The sequence below is a fragment of the Pleurodeles waltl genome, chromosome 10 (assembly GCF_031143425.1).
Source record: "Pleurodeles waltl isolate 20211129_DDA chromosome 10, aPleWal1.hap1.20221129, whole genome shotgun sequence".
In the NCBI taxonomy this organism is placed as follows: domain Eukaryota; kingdom Metazoa; phylum Chordata; class Amphibia; order Caudata; family Salamandridae; genus Pleurodeles; species Pleurodeles waltl.
Genome location: NC_090449.1, coordinates 746315507 through 746330082, shown reverse-complemented (window position 1 = coordinate 746330082; position 14576 = coordinate 746315507). Strand labels below are relative to the sequence as shown.

The 14576-nt window shown below is 45.2% G+C and overlaps 1 protein-coding gene across 2 annotated transcripts in view; it reads right to left on the bottom strand.

Annotated features, from left to right (window-relative positions):
* Positions 1-927: 927 nt before the first annotated feature.
* The window catches only part of MKX (mohawk homeobox), a 162350-nt gene continuing 148701 nt past the window's right edge, over positions 928-14576 (bottom strand). Inside the window, exons 6-7 of one of the 2 annotated variants that reach the window (XM_069211315.1) lie at positions 2893-2926; positions 928-2792 (exon numbers count right to left, since the gene is read on the bottom strand). In XM_069211315.1, coding sequence (XP_069067416.1) covers positions 2603-2792; positions 2893-2926 — 224 coding nt within the window. In that variant the 3' untranslated portion in view covers positions 928-2602. The remainder of the gene's footprint in view (positions 2793-2892; positions 2927-14576) is intronic. The other variant, XM_069211316.1, reaches the window with a different exon arrangement.

The window sequence follows — 14576 nt, the reverse complement described above, 5'->3', positions numbered from 1 at the left end:
CATGCATGCCTGAGCCACTCATGCCTAAGCAACGCGGTCTGAACAATGACTACGTCTTTGCCACACATGCATTTACCCAACATGCCTTTAAAACAAATGTTGTTGTAAAAGCATTTTTGGGAAAGAAATATGTGTGGTAAATTCCCCCCCTGCCCTGCTCCCTAACACCTGATGCCCCAGCCCTGGAATCCATCCCGCCCCAGGCTTAAAACTGCCCCTTCCCCCGACCCTGATCCCGAAAACCCCCTTGCCCTGAGTCCTGACACTGGCCCCGTCCTACCCTTAAATCTACCCTGACCCCCGTCCTAAGCCCTAAAATTGGCTCCACTCTGCCTTTAAAACTACAGCTTCCCCTCCCCCCACCCTAACGCCTAAAACCTTGCCCCCTGCTAAAAACTACCCTGACACCAGCCTCGCCGCCCTATGACCTAAAACTGACCTCACCCTTGAAAACTACCCCTTCCTCACCCCCCTCTGAGCCCTGATACCCTGCCCCAGTCCTTAGAACTTCCCCGCCCCTGAGCCCTAAAACCCTATTCCCTGCCCAAAAAACTAACCTGACTTCCCCCGTCCAAAAAAGCTAACCCGACCTCCCTGCCCTGAGCCCCATAATGGCCACCCACCCCTAAAAACTACCCACACCCAAACCTGGACCCAGCTCCTAAAACCATTCTACATGGCCAGAAAACAAACCTGACCTCCGCCCCATTAAAACAAAACTAACCCTGCCTCCCCCCACTCTCAGGCCTAAAACCACCCCCACCCCTAATAACTAACCCCCAAACCCAGCCCAGTTCCTAAAACTTGCTCTCTGATGAAAAAACTAACCCAACCTCCCCCGTCCAAAAAAACTAACCCGACCTCCCCTCTGCCCTAAAACTGCCCCACCCCTAAAAACGACCCCCCCAACCCAGCCGCATCCCCACTTACCTCTCCCAATGTTTCCTGCTCCTAACGTTAAGGCAGCAGCGTGGTTAAGGCAGACTCCATGCCTATGCGTGGTTCAGGCAAGCGTGGGTCAGCTTGCGTAGAAATGTCACACGTGGCTCAGCCCATGTTGTTAAGGCTGATTCTCTCCATATAATAAGTGCCATAGACTAAATGCACTCATAATACAAAGTACATAACGACTGCCATGTTTGTGATGGGGATTAAGTCCACCAAACTCTAAATAAGGCCCTGCTTGCTTGTTGTACTAACATTAGGAATACCGACCGATTTTCTAATGTATGAAACTCCATTGAGTTTCATTAGCGATTCCTTGTGGGTCACAATTAGACCTACCCCATCCATATTAATGAGGTCGGTTTCAATTTGCGATCCAGTAGGAATTGCAGCCATCACAGGGATGGTGGCCTGCTGGGCTCAACAGACCACCATGTCTGTGATTGCTTTTTACTTAAGAAATCTTTTTTTTTTGAATGCAGCCCATTTTTCTTAAACGAAAATGGGATGTGTTTAAAAGGAAAAAATGAAACTTTGCTTGTTCAATTTTTAACAGTAGGCAAAGCTCTGTGGGACCATGCCTGCTCTCGGAAAATATATTATTTACATTCTCAAAGGGGAAGGGGTCCCCTTGGGACATCTTCTCCTTTGTGAATGGGTTACCACCGGTTTGAAACTGGGGGTAAAGTATTACTGTTTTGCGGCTGGAATCTGGTTGCAAAACAGTAATGCATTCCATACTGATTGGGCATTTGGAGGAATGCTCTAGACGTGCCCCTTCCAAATACTGAATCGCAAAAGCAAAATGCGAACTGGTGATTTACCAAATCGCATTTTGGCTTTTGGACATTGGGAAAAAGCATTTTTACATCTAGCCCTTTGTCCCTTAACACTAACATGCACTTTTTCTCTCTACACATATTGTCCACCTTCAGGCGCCTCTTTAGGGTTCAATGTTGAATTGAAAATGACATGATAATTGCATGGATGTTCTAGGCATACAACATACATATAAAAACATAACTTAGTAATTGTAAATTATTGCACTTTTTAAATAACCCAACCATGTTGGTTTTAGTATTTAGTATTACATACAAAAGAAATAACATTGAAAATAACCTTAGTGTCATATGCAACAACATTTACAGATCCTAATAATACTGTGAAACACATGTAATTACATTTTGTTTTACATCCATCAGATTCGTAAAAAATAGTGTATTCAGAAAGTATTTTATGACCTCATCCATAGGCTGATTAAAGTTCGGTGGAAACATTATAAAAAGAGCAAGCACTTAGGAAATTTCATTTGAGGCACAAATGTGGCATTTTATGCCCACGTTGTAGCTTATTTTTCCAAGGCAAAAGAACTTTCAGCAAAAGCATTGCAGGCATTATAGGTATTAACAATGTGAATAGAATAAAATAAGTTAATATCTCGATAAAAAAAAAAACTGTCTTATCATTTACATTTCCTTTGGAGAAGATACTCTGCACTTCAAAATTCGAAGACTGGTGGAGCAGTTCACTTCTGGATCAAAATAAGGGAAGCCACTTCAAAATATCCTTCACAGCTATTTTTCGGATTGTGAAAAATACTTGCATGGGGGATACACAGCCTTGAGAATTTGGTATCGCCCTCCCCCTCGATAGTTTCTTAATACTGTGAAATTAATGGCACTTTGACTGTCTTTACTTCAGATATATGTGAGGATTTCTGAATGATGCAGCTTGTTGTGCCCTGCACTTGTTCTTCTCCTTGTGCCAGGTTGGTTAAGGCCATAGCAGCGTTGATTTCTTTCCAGTAGGTTGTTTCATCCTTGTTGGCTCCATGTTTATTGGCTGCACTACATTGAACGACATTGGGGGAAAAAGTATCACATATGTCAGCAAATGTATGCATGTAGTTTCAGTTTTTTAAAGAAAAAAATAAAATGTGGTTTTCACCTGCCACTTTTTATTGGTCCTTTCTCCGGTGTTTCTGAAAATACAAAGTAAGTCAGTCAGTTAACCACTTCACAGAACACAAAAGTAAACATTTTACAAAGCCACACCCTTTATTGTCTCGGGAGATAAACACGTGACTGCTTCTACAGTATGACGACTAGTTTATTGTTACTCACAAAAGTTAATTGTATACAAAGATTATCCCAGCACCTTGAGTAGTTACTGTCAGTGGCTGCTCTAAATCATCAAACATACAGATTTTGCAATGCAGCAATTAACATTTGATGGGTATTAATATAGAGCACAACCCCAACTAGATTGCCCAGGCCAATTCTAAAGTTTGAAATGAAGTAGTTGTGAAACACACTCAAGTGAATGGTCATTCATCTCCTGATTTGAGTCACACACCGTTATTTTCCTGTCTACTTTACTCAATTTGCAGCTGCTCATAAATCTATTCCACTCCCTGAATCTCTGAATGTTTCTGGGTGTTTGGTATTATTTAGGACATGAAAACAAACACAGACACACATACACACATACACCAGCCACACAGACACACACACACACAATCTCTCTCTCTCTCTCTCTCTCTCTCGCTCGCTTTTTCTTCCTTTCTGTTGGTCAGTCTCTTCATTAATTTTACCTGTGGCCCCTTCTCTGCTTCACTAGCTAAAAGGCAACACTAGAGATTGTTACACCTGACATCCTTGGTGTGGGATTACCACAAACCTTTGCCTTCTTGCCTCCCGTTTGCTGAATTTGTTTTTGTTGGCTTTAGGACTCAGTGCACTCTACCACTCCTAACGAGTGCTAAAGTGCTTGTGCTATCTCCTTCAGACATGGTAAAAGTGTCCTAAACCTAATTTGCACATTTAATTTATTTGTAAGTCCCTAGTAAATGGAACTACAGGTACCCACGGCCTGTAAATCAAATGCGACTAGTAGGCCTGCTTCACTCATTTTGCCACCCAGTAAAGTAGCACTCTAAAATATGTCTAAGGCTTCCTATTGCAGCCTTAGTGCAGTTTTACACTGCCATTTTGACCTGCTAAAATAAATGTTTTGCTGGGCCTAAACCTTCCATTTTCATATTTATGAGTCACTGCTAAGGTAAGCTCTAAAGGCTCATAAAGCAGAGTGCATTACATTTAAAAAGTAGGATATGCATACTTAAGTTTTACATGTCCTGGCAGTGAACAACTCCTAAAGTTGTTTTTATTGTTGTAAGGCCCATCTGTCCCATTGACTAAAAGTTAAGTATCTTGTTGCATTTAATAAATGCTAATTTGAGATTGGGAGTGGATATAGATAGGCTGCATACACTCAAATAAACTGTCATTTAAAATCTTCTTTAATTATACAGTTAGAGTTTAAGTTAGAGTTCTGAAAATGGCAATTTTAGAAAGATGGTATTTTCTTGTCCTAACCATCTGTGCCTTCTGACGGTACTGACCTTTGTCACCCCTAAACAGTTTGGACCCTTGATGGGGCATGTTAGAAATGAGGTCTTTGGTTGACAGTCAGGTTACCCCCTGTTCAAGCAAGGACCCTCACTCTAGTCAGGGTAAAAGAGAATCACCCTCAACTAACCCCTGCTTACCCCCTTGGTAGCTTGGCAGAGCAGTAGGCTTAACTTCAGAGTGCCAGATGTAAAGTATTTGTACCTACACATACAGTAACCTAATGAAAACACTACAAAATGACACAACACCCATTTAGAACAATAGTAAATATTTATCTAAACAAAACAAGACCAAAACGACAAAAATCCAACATACACAAGTCAAGTTATGAATTTTTAAAGATGAACTCACAAATAGCGCTTAGAAACACAAAATGCTTCGATGAGGTGTTAACACGGCATCGTACCGGAGTCGTTCCCAACAATCCGACACCAGCGGCACTGGACATGGAGTCGCGTAGACCCCCAGGTACAATACCTTGGTGAAGAAATGAAAACGAACCGATGCACGAAGTCGGGGATAGCGGCGTCTTTGCGAAACGTTGAATTCGCGCACTTCGAGTGGCATCAGTCACAACGTGATGCAGCGACTTCCACAGAGTCGTGGACTTCGGCAGGGCTGCAGCGATGTCAGGCCTGCGAAGGTCGTCGCGTTCCAGCGAAGATCACCGAGTATTGTGCAGGCGGCGTCACCGGATTCAGCAGCGGCGGCGTTCCGAAGTCGTCCCAAGTCGATTTCCTTGAATTTCCATCAGATTTCCTTCCAAGGGCTCAGGGACTGGATAGGGCACCACTTGTCAGAGCAGAAGTCTCTGCAGAGGCTCCAGGTAAAAATTTCGCACTAGTATAGCGCACTACTCACCCATTAGGGTCTCAAGGCACTGTGCGCATACCACAGTGGAACCCCCTCCTGGCTTTTCCCTGTGAGGCTCCTACTCCTGGGCACCCCCAGGGTGAAACCAGGCATCCAAACGCTGTGAGGGCCGTTGTGGAGATTAGGCAAGCTATTGCCCAGAGTGGGGCCCATTAACTAGATTAGGCACAGAGGCGAGAATGATCTGGTCTAAGGGAATTGAGCAACCAGCTGAGGTGGGAATTGAACCCTGGTCCCGGGCCAGATCTCTGCATGAGGGTCTGCCGCTCTAACCATTGTGCCACAGTTCTCCACCTAGAGTTTCCACCAGCTTTCCTTCCAAGGGCCCAGGGACTGGATAGGGCACCACTTGTCAGAGCAGGAGTCTCTCCAGAGACTCCAGGTGCTGGCAGAGAGAAGTCTTTGCTGTCCCTGAGACTTCAAACAACAGGAGGCAAGCTCTACATCAAGCCCTTGGAGATATCTTCTCAAGATGGAAGGCACACAAAGTCCAGTCTTTGCCCTCTTACTCTGGCAGAAGCAGCAACTACAGGATAGCTCCACAAAGCACAGTCACAAGCAGGGCAGCTCTTCTTCCTCAGCTCTTCAGCTCTTTTCCAGGCAGAGGTTCCTCTTGTTTCCAGAAGTGTTCTAAAGTCTGTAGTTTTGGGTGCCCTTCTTATACCCAATTTCTCCTTTGAAGTAGGCCTACTTCAAAGTAAAGTCTCTTTTGAATGTGAAATCCTGCCTTGCAAGGCCAGGCCCCAGACACTCACCAGGGGGTTGGAGACTGCATTGTGTGAGGGCAGGAATAGACCTTTCAGGTGTGAGTGACCACTCCTCCCCTCCCTCCTAGCACAGATGGCCTCAGGATGTACAGGCTACTCCCCATCTCCATTTGTGTCACTGTCTAGTGTGAGGTGCAACCAGCCCAACTGTCAAACTGACCCAGACAGGGAATCCACAAACAGGCAGAGTCACAGAAATGGGATAAGCAAGAAAATGCCCACTTTCTAAAAGTGGCATTTTCAAACACACAATCTCAAAATCAACTTTACTAAAATATGTATTTTTAAATTGTGAGCTCAGAGACCCCAAACTCCACATGTCCATCCACTCCCAGAGGGATTCACACTTTAATCATATTTAAAGGTACCCCCCATGTTAACCTATGAGCGAGACAAGCCTTGCAACAGTGAAAAACGAATTTAGCAATATTTCGCTGTTAGGACATAAAAAACACATTACTATATGTCCTACCTTAAACATACACTGCACCCTGCCCTTGGGGCTACCTAGGGCATACCTTACAGGTGCCTGACATGTAAGAAAAGGGAAGGTTTAGGCCTGGCAAGTGGGTACACTTGCCAAGCCGAATTTACAGTTAAAACTGCACACACAGACACTGCGGTGGCAGGTCTGAGACATGATTACAGAGCTACTTATGTGGGTGGCACAACCAGTGCTGCACCCCACTAGTAGCACTTGATTTACAGGCCCTGGCACCTGTAGTGCACTTTAATAGGGACTTACTAGTAAATCAAATATGGCAATCATGAATAAACCAATTAAATACAATTTACACAGAGAGCATGTGCACTTTAGCACTTGTTAGCAGTGGTAAAGCGCTCAGAGTTCAAAAGCCAACAGCAACAGGTCAGAAAAAATAGGAGGCAGGAGGCAAAAAGATTGGGGATGACCCTGCATAAGTAAAAAAGTCCAACAGGGCAGGTTAAGAACTTTCCAGAACCAGGTGTGGGGGTAGGCCAGGAAGTCCCCCACACAAAGGCTGACACCAGGTATAAATATTGGAGCTCCAGAGCCACTCAACAGAAGAACCTATGTAAATTACAGAAGTAGGAATGCCCCTGTCCTAGATGAATGCCATACTGCTTGAAAGACTGCCTTGCTGTCTTAGCAGGAAGGCTGGATCTGCTTGCTTTCATCCCAGGCTACCCAATGTGACTGAAAGGGTCAGTTGACTGACCGCCTGTGTGAGCTACAGGGACACAATAAGCTGCAGAGGCCTCCCTACAACTATCCTGCTGACCTGCCTGGACCTGCAGCAGGACCTGCCTGAGCCCTGCTGTTGGCCTCTGTTAGAGTGAGTCCTGATTCCCAAGAAGAACCCACCAGGTCCTGGATCCTTGGCTGGAATCAATAAGAGCTCCTCCTATTTGAAAAGGTGAAACTTCTGAAGGTTAGGCTACTAGTGTCTGCAAACATGCCTGTTCATGCCAAAACTCTGCTGCCCGCAGCAACTGCTATTGTGAAGCTCCAAAAACGAACAGCAACGCAAGACCTGCACTTCGCTCTACAACAAAGGCAGCCTGCTATGCAAGACCTGCTCTTCACGCTACCCCAATGACCACCCACGATGCTCAGCCTCCTCCCTGCGCCTCCTCCACCGAGAACTGGACCCTGTGCACCGCACTTAGAAGATAACATTTCAATGGGCCTAACCTGGTCCTTATATTTGATCTGCACTCCATTGTGGTCGGCCCCAACTTGTGACTTCCCCCTGGTCTATTGTGAGCAGATGACCGCGAGTGGTGCTTTGTGCTTCTAGGCACTATTTTCACTAAAAAAAGTGAAATGAAATATCTTTGGTTCTACTGACTGGATTTTTGTCATTCTAGTATTGTTTTATTTATTTAGATTTACTCTATGCTTTTTAAATTGATATGGGATTTTTCTTGTGATGTTTTTCCACTTTATTACTGTTTGTGTGCTGCATAAATACTTTACACATTGCCTTTGAGTTAAGCATGACTGCTTTTGTGCCAGGCTACCAGGAGGTTAAGCACAGGTTTATTTAGAGACTTTGGGGATCATTACGACCTTGGCAGGCGGCCGCCAATGCGGCCGCACTCGTGCCACGGCCATTATACGATCCCCGCCAGCCCAGCGGGGATCTCGGTTGCAACACAGGAGCCGGCTCCAAATGGAGCCGGCGGTGTTGCGGCCGTGCGACGGGTGCAGTTGCACCTGTTGCGCTTTTCATTGTCTGCATAGCAGACAGTGAAAAGCTGCACGGGGCTGTGGCAGGGGGCCCCTGCACTGCCCATGCCAGTGGCATGGGCAGTGCTGGGGCCCCCAAGGGCCCCATGACTCGAAAAGGCTGGCGGGAGGGGGACTTGTAATCCCCTGGGCAGGAGGATTACTCCCGCCGGGACATAATACCAAGGATTTCACCGCCAGCCTGCTGGTGGTGAAATCAGCCAAAACAAGGTTGTAATGACCCCCTTTTTGTGGTTCACTCTGAGAAGGATTTTGGTTGCTGTTTGAGTGGGGCTTCCACCCCCCTCAACCGATAACCCAGTTTCTCACTGAGATGATTCTGATTTAAGGACATGTTTGAACTACACAGAAATATTTAACATTAGTGAATAAAGTTTGAGCCACAGACACATTGGGGCATATTTAGGAGCCCCTAGCGCCACTAGAGCATCCCCTTTAGTGACGCTCCGATGGTGCTATGCACTGCACTGTATTTACAGGGTGGCATTAAGCCACTTTTTCTTTCTTAATGCCACCTTGTAAATAGAACCCCTTCACACGAAGCACTCTGTGTGGAAGGGGCGTGCAATGGGTGTTGCTGTGGGTGTGGCACATCAACAGCCATTGCATTTTGACGCTGCCCCAGATGTATAAGTTTTCGTAAACCTGAGGCAGCACCAAAATCTAACGCCACTCCAGGGGTGGTGCTAGAGTGGCACAACAAGGAGAAATGCTTTCATTTCTCCTCGTTTTTTGCTCTCTATTTGTGCTGCATTCTGCAGCACTCATAGAAAGAGCAAGTCGCCATTTAAGATTGTTTTTGTGCAGGAAGGTGTTCTTTCTTGCACAAAAGCAACCACCTTAATGCAGCTATCCTTGCACAATGGTGCAAGGGTTGCTGCATTGGTGCACAGCAGCAAATTCATCGTCGGCGCAGGGGGAAATACAGGGGTGAGCCGTATTCTATTAAATATGGTGCATCCCTGAGTTCTGAAAATGACCGTGCAAGATGATGCCGCCATTTTACCTTAAATCTGGCCCATACGATCGTAGCATAAGAGCAAGCCTTTTGAATAAACGATTGGGTGACATACTGATGAAACACTGCATCTCCTTTCACCAGACTGCCACTCGCACCTAACTATGTCTCAAGACTGATGACTGAACATCCTCTAAACATTGATCTCCTTCTTTGAGCAAGTCCAAGCCTGGATGACTAACATGAAGCTCTTAATAAAGGTCCAGAAATGTTCACAGTCATGGTCACATATCTGAAAAGGAAAACATACTCTCTATACAATTATTTGTTTGTTTGTTTTTTGGTTGTTTGTTTGTTTTGTGTTTCTAGAGTGCAGACCTACCTACATTGGCAGCAGAGTGCTTTAGGTATCAAAACCATAGCATAATGGAATTTGCTTACCACAATAAAAGTATTGGCCAATAGCAAATGAGATGCATTTGATCAGCCTGAGAGGATAATAATCAGCAGACAGTTGAGCATGTGAAGAAGGGTGCTGGATCAAACGTACTAGGGAGGGAGAGAAACGGGGGAGGCAAACTAGTCTGGCACATGGAGTGGAAGCAAGTGAGTCAGGAGGTATTTACTGTAGAAGAGGAATAATCCCGATTGTTTCAGAGCTCTTGTTCCATATTCTGGGAGATTAAACAAGATAATGCTTGATCCGAGGTCTTCTTTTTCATTGTTTTCAGGATATCCAGAAGGAGGCAGGACTTTCCTCAACGTTTCCCCTCTGATGGTAAGCAGTTGGTTATTGAGGTGGAGCAAAAGGCCAGAGTGCAGAGCCTAATGTGTAATTAGCAGGCTATGTTGAAGGTAATGCATTCTTCTCATGGTAACATGAAGTGCTTAAAATGGCCCCATCTGCTAAACTGCTTGGCTTCAAATTCAATAAATGACTCCGTTTTGACCTGCCTGTCAAAGAAATTGTAGGAAATACCAGACTGTAATTTAAAGTCTATCAGAATCTCAAGTCTTCCTCGCTAAACAGGACCCCTAGATAGCTGTAAAAGCCCTAGCTGTCACACAATTAACTATGATACTGCCTTAATGACTTGACTACCTGTTAGACCTGACAGCCTTAGGGTAGTCACCCCTAACTTTTTGCCTGCCTCCCTCCATTTTTTTGGACACTGTTTTTGCTGGTTTATAGACTCTGCGCACTTTACCCCTGCTAACCAGTGCTAAAGTGCATATGCTCTCTCCCTTAAAACATGGTAACCTGGAATCATACCTGATTGGACTATTAATTTACTTATAAGTCCCTAGTAAGGTGCACTTTATGTGCATAGGGCTGGTAAATTAAATGCTACTAGTGGGCCTGCAGCACTGGTTGTGCCACCCACTTAAGTAGCCCCTTTTTCCTTGTCTCAGGCCTGCCATTGCAAGGCCTGTGTGTGCAGTTTCACTGCCACCTCGACTTGGCATTTAAAAGTACTTGCCAAGCCTAGAACTCCCCTTTTTCTACATATAAGTCACCCTTAAGGTGTGCCCTAGGTAACCCCTAGGGCAGGGTGCTGTGTAGGTAAAAGGCAGGACATGTACCTGTGTAGTTATATGTCCTGGTAGTGTAAAACTCCTAAATTCGTTTTCACACTACTGAGAGGCCTGCTCCCTTCATAGGCTAACATTAGGGCTGCCCTCATACACTGTTGAAGTGGCAGCTGCTGATCTGAAAGGAGCAGGGAGGTCATATTTAGTATGGCCAGAATGGTAATACAAAGTCCTACTGACTGGTGAAGTCGGATTTAATATTACTATTCTAGAAATGCCACTTTTAGAAAGTGAGCATTTCTTTGCACTTAAATCCTTCTGTGCCTTACAATCCACGTCTGGCTGGGCTTGGTTGACAGCTCCTTGTGCATTCACTCAGACACACCCCAAACACAGGGTACTCAGCCTCACTTGCATACATCTGCATTTTGAATGGGTCTTCCTGGGCTGGGAGGGTGGAGGGTCTGCTCTCACACAAAGGACTGCCACACCCCCTACTGGGACCCTGGCAGACAGGAGTAAACTGAAAGGGGACCTGGTGCACTTCTTAGCCACTCTTTGAAGTCTCCCCCACTTCAAAGGCACATTTGGGTATAAAACAGGGCCTCTGCCCTACCTCATCAGACACTTGCTGGAGAAGAACCCTGAACCAGAAACTACATCCTGCCAAGAAGAACTGCCTGGCTGCTCAAAGGACTCACCTGTCTGCTTTCTACAAAGGACTGCTGCCTTGCTGTTGCCCTGCTGCCTTGCTGAACTCTTGTCTGGCTGTGAAAGTGCTCTCCAAGGGCTTGGATAGAGCTTGCCTTCTGTTCCCTGAAGTCTCAGGACCAAAAAGACTTCTCTCTTTTACTTGGACGCTCCGTGCGCCGAAAATTTCGACGCACAGCTTGTTTCGCGGCGAGAAAAACGCCGCACACCGACGCTGATCGACGCGACGCTCTTGGGACGATCGAAGATCCGACGCACAGCCTCGCAAGGACAACGCCGCCCGACCTCTAGAGGAGAAATCGACGCGACGCCTGCCGTGAGATCGTAATTTCAACGCGCAGCCCTGCAGATCGAAGTCTAGAGGAGAAATAGACGCGACGCCTGCCGTGAGTTCGTAAATTCGACGCGCAGCCCCGCAGATCGACGCACAGCCGGAGAACAAGCAGGAGAATCCACGCACAGACCCGGGACATCTGGTAATCCCCGCGATCCACGGAAAGAGACTGTCCACGCGCCGGAAAACGACGCCCGACTGCCCCGCGTGGAAAATAACGACGCAAGTCCGTGTGTGCTGGGGAGAAATCGACGCACACACCCTTTTTCCACGCACCTCTTCCCTTGTGGCCCTCCGAGGAGATTTTTCCACTCCTAACCAGGTACTTGTGCTTGAAAGAGACTTTTGTTACATTCTAAAGACTTAAGACACTTTATATCACTTCCCCATTTCTAACACTACCCAAATCTCATCAGCCATACTCCAAAGTGGTCGGCAGGTAGTGATTCTGAAAAATGGACTGAACCTAGGACATCTGTCTTCACATCCATCAGATCACTCCCACTGGAACTTCATTCTGCCTATAAAATGGGCTACTTTATTTACAAAGTATAAAAAAATGTGATGGATAGAATGCTTGAACCATCCCCAGCCACTGGTAATTACTCAGAACCACCTATGCCACCTCCGTTTTGCCCCAGCCCAATGGGACCAGGCCATCCTGAATCCCCAGGCCAGTTCCTCCCTAAACCAGAACACCAGAACACAAGCAAACCAGGACTGTTTTTTTGCATATTTGGGCTCATCAGCTGGGTGTAGCTTGGCTCCAATGAACAGCATGCACAGGACCCAAGTCTGACCATACCCATCCCACTTAGGGCATTGCACTGAAGTATATAAAAAGTGATGATTGGAATGCTTTAATTAATTTCAGCCACTGGTAAATACTCAGGCCACACCCAAGTCCATTGTGATTTTGCACACAATGCCACCTCAGTTTGGAAGCAACCATTTGCAAACCAGTCGACCCTGCTGCGATGAGAACAGCCCAGCCCAAATTTTCAAGCCAAGTCCTCCCTGAACCGGAACACAAGCACCACAAGCCGCTTTTGCTCATATTAGGGTTCATCAGCAGGGTACAGTTTGATTCCAGTGGCATAGTGTGCACAGAACTCATGTTTGGACATGCCCATTTAACTTGACTTGTCACACTGAAGTATACAAAAAAGTGAACAAGAAAGTTTTGTTGGAATGTTTAAATTAATCTCACCCACTGGTAATTACTCGGGCCACATACAAGACCATTGTTATTTTGCACACGTCACCTCAGTTTTGGATCCTGCCATATGCAAATCATTCTTGACCCTGCTCCAATGTGAACAGCCCACCTTAAAAACCTTTAATACATATCTCAGAAACAACAAGGGTTGCACCATGGTGCAAGGGGGCCTGCACTGTAAGGATGATTGTTTTTGTGCAAGAAGGGGCATCTTCCTGCAGAACAACAATCCAAGTCATATTTCTCTTTCTATGTTTGCTGCAGAATGCAGCACACACAGAAAGAGGAAGTAACAAGGCAAAATAAAGATATTTCTCCTTGTTATGCCTCACCTGGGATGGCGTAGCATTTTGGTGCATTCCCAGGTCTACCACTTTTGGCAAATCTAGGAATGTGTCAAAATCCATGAATATTGTATGAAAACACACACCCAACACCCATGAAATGCCTCCCTGAGGCAGAATAATGCAATGCAGTGATTTGCTTTACGTTGCTTTAGTCCAGATTTATGAAGCCTGTCAGGGCCACACAAGGTGGCCTTGCGTTGGTTTATAAATCTCATTTTTGAATTATACTCACTGCACCACATTGCGTAGGGAAAGAGCAACTCTACTGGGCTTATAATATGGCCCCCAATTTCTAACAAGCCTCTGCCATTAAATGGAGTCCCATGAACACATACCCTGCTGAAGATCGATAGAGCAAGATTTCAAAAGTCAATCATACCTAAATGCTTCATCTCAGATAATGCACCGAAAAGTTGGACTGTTCTCAAAGCATATATATCATCTTGATTCCTAGTTTCAAGAGAGAATTCAAACAACCATTCATAAATAAGATTAATTGAGACTTCACTCAGTAATTGGACCATCTTTTGCTAAACCATCATATTGGTCTCCTACATTCCATGGGATGACCTCAAAGATCTGTCTTGTACAACGTAATTACCATTATCCAGATGGTATATAGCTCTTCTAGAATGCACACACTATTATCGCCTAGCTGATTGTAATGATTTGCTGAATATATTCTGAATCTAGTCGTAAATTTAAAAGTACTGCCATCCAAGTTATGAAGGGGTTTTAATTATCTTAAACTAAGGAGAGTAGCCCCCGGATAAATATAACTACTCACTAAAAAAATGCTTCTATACTGTTCCTCTGCATTGTCACAAGTTTGAAAGTACTGTTAATTCTGGTACGTCTCGAATCTACATGGTAGCATACACCATATATGCATCTATTCTGTCTGCCTTTCAAGATATGCCATTAAGTGCTCTGACGCCTTATGTTTAAGGTTTTGACCACATTATGTTATGAAGGAAATAAATAAATTGAGGATGGAAGCCTGCACAGTGCGCCTCATTTGACTTTTCCTTAGTTTTCATTTAAGGATCAGCATAGTCATACTGGGATAGAGGGTATAACATTACTTTGCAATCCTCATTTGTGTTTTGAGGTAAAAGGGATTTTGCTCTTAATGCATAGACTCCATATGGTTTGCCTCAAGTCAATACAATTTAGAAAACTTACAGGGGTCTCTCTGGCCCTCCATGGGCTATGTCACAGAGAACTGGTCAGTACTGAGGCT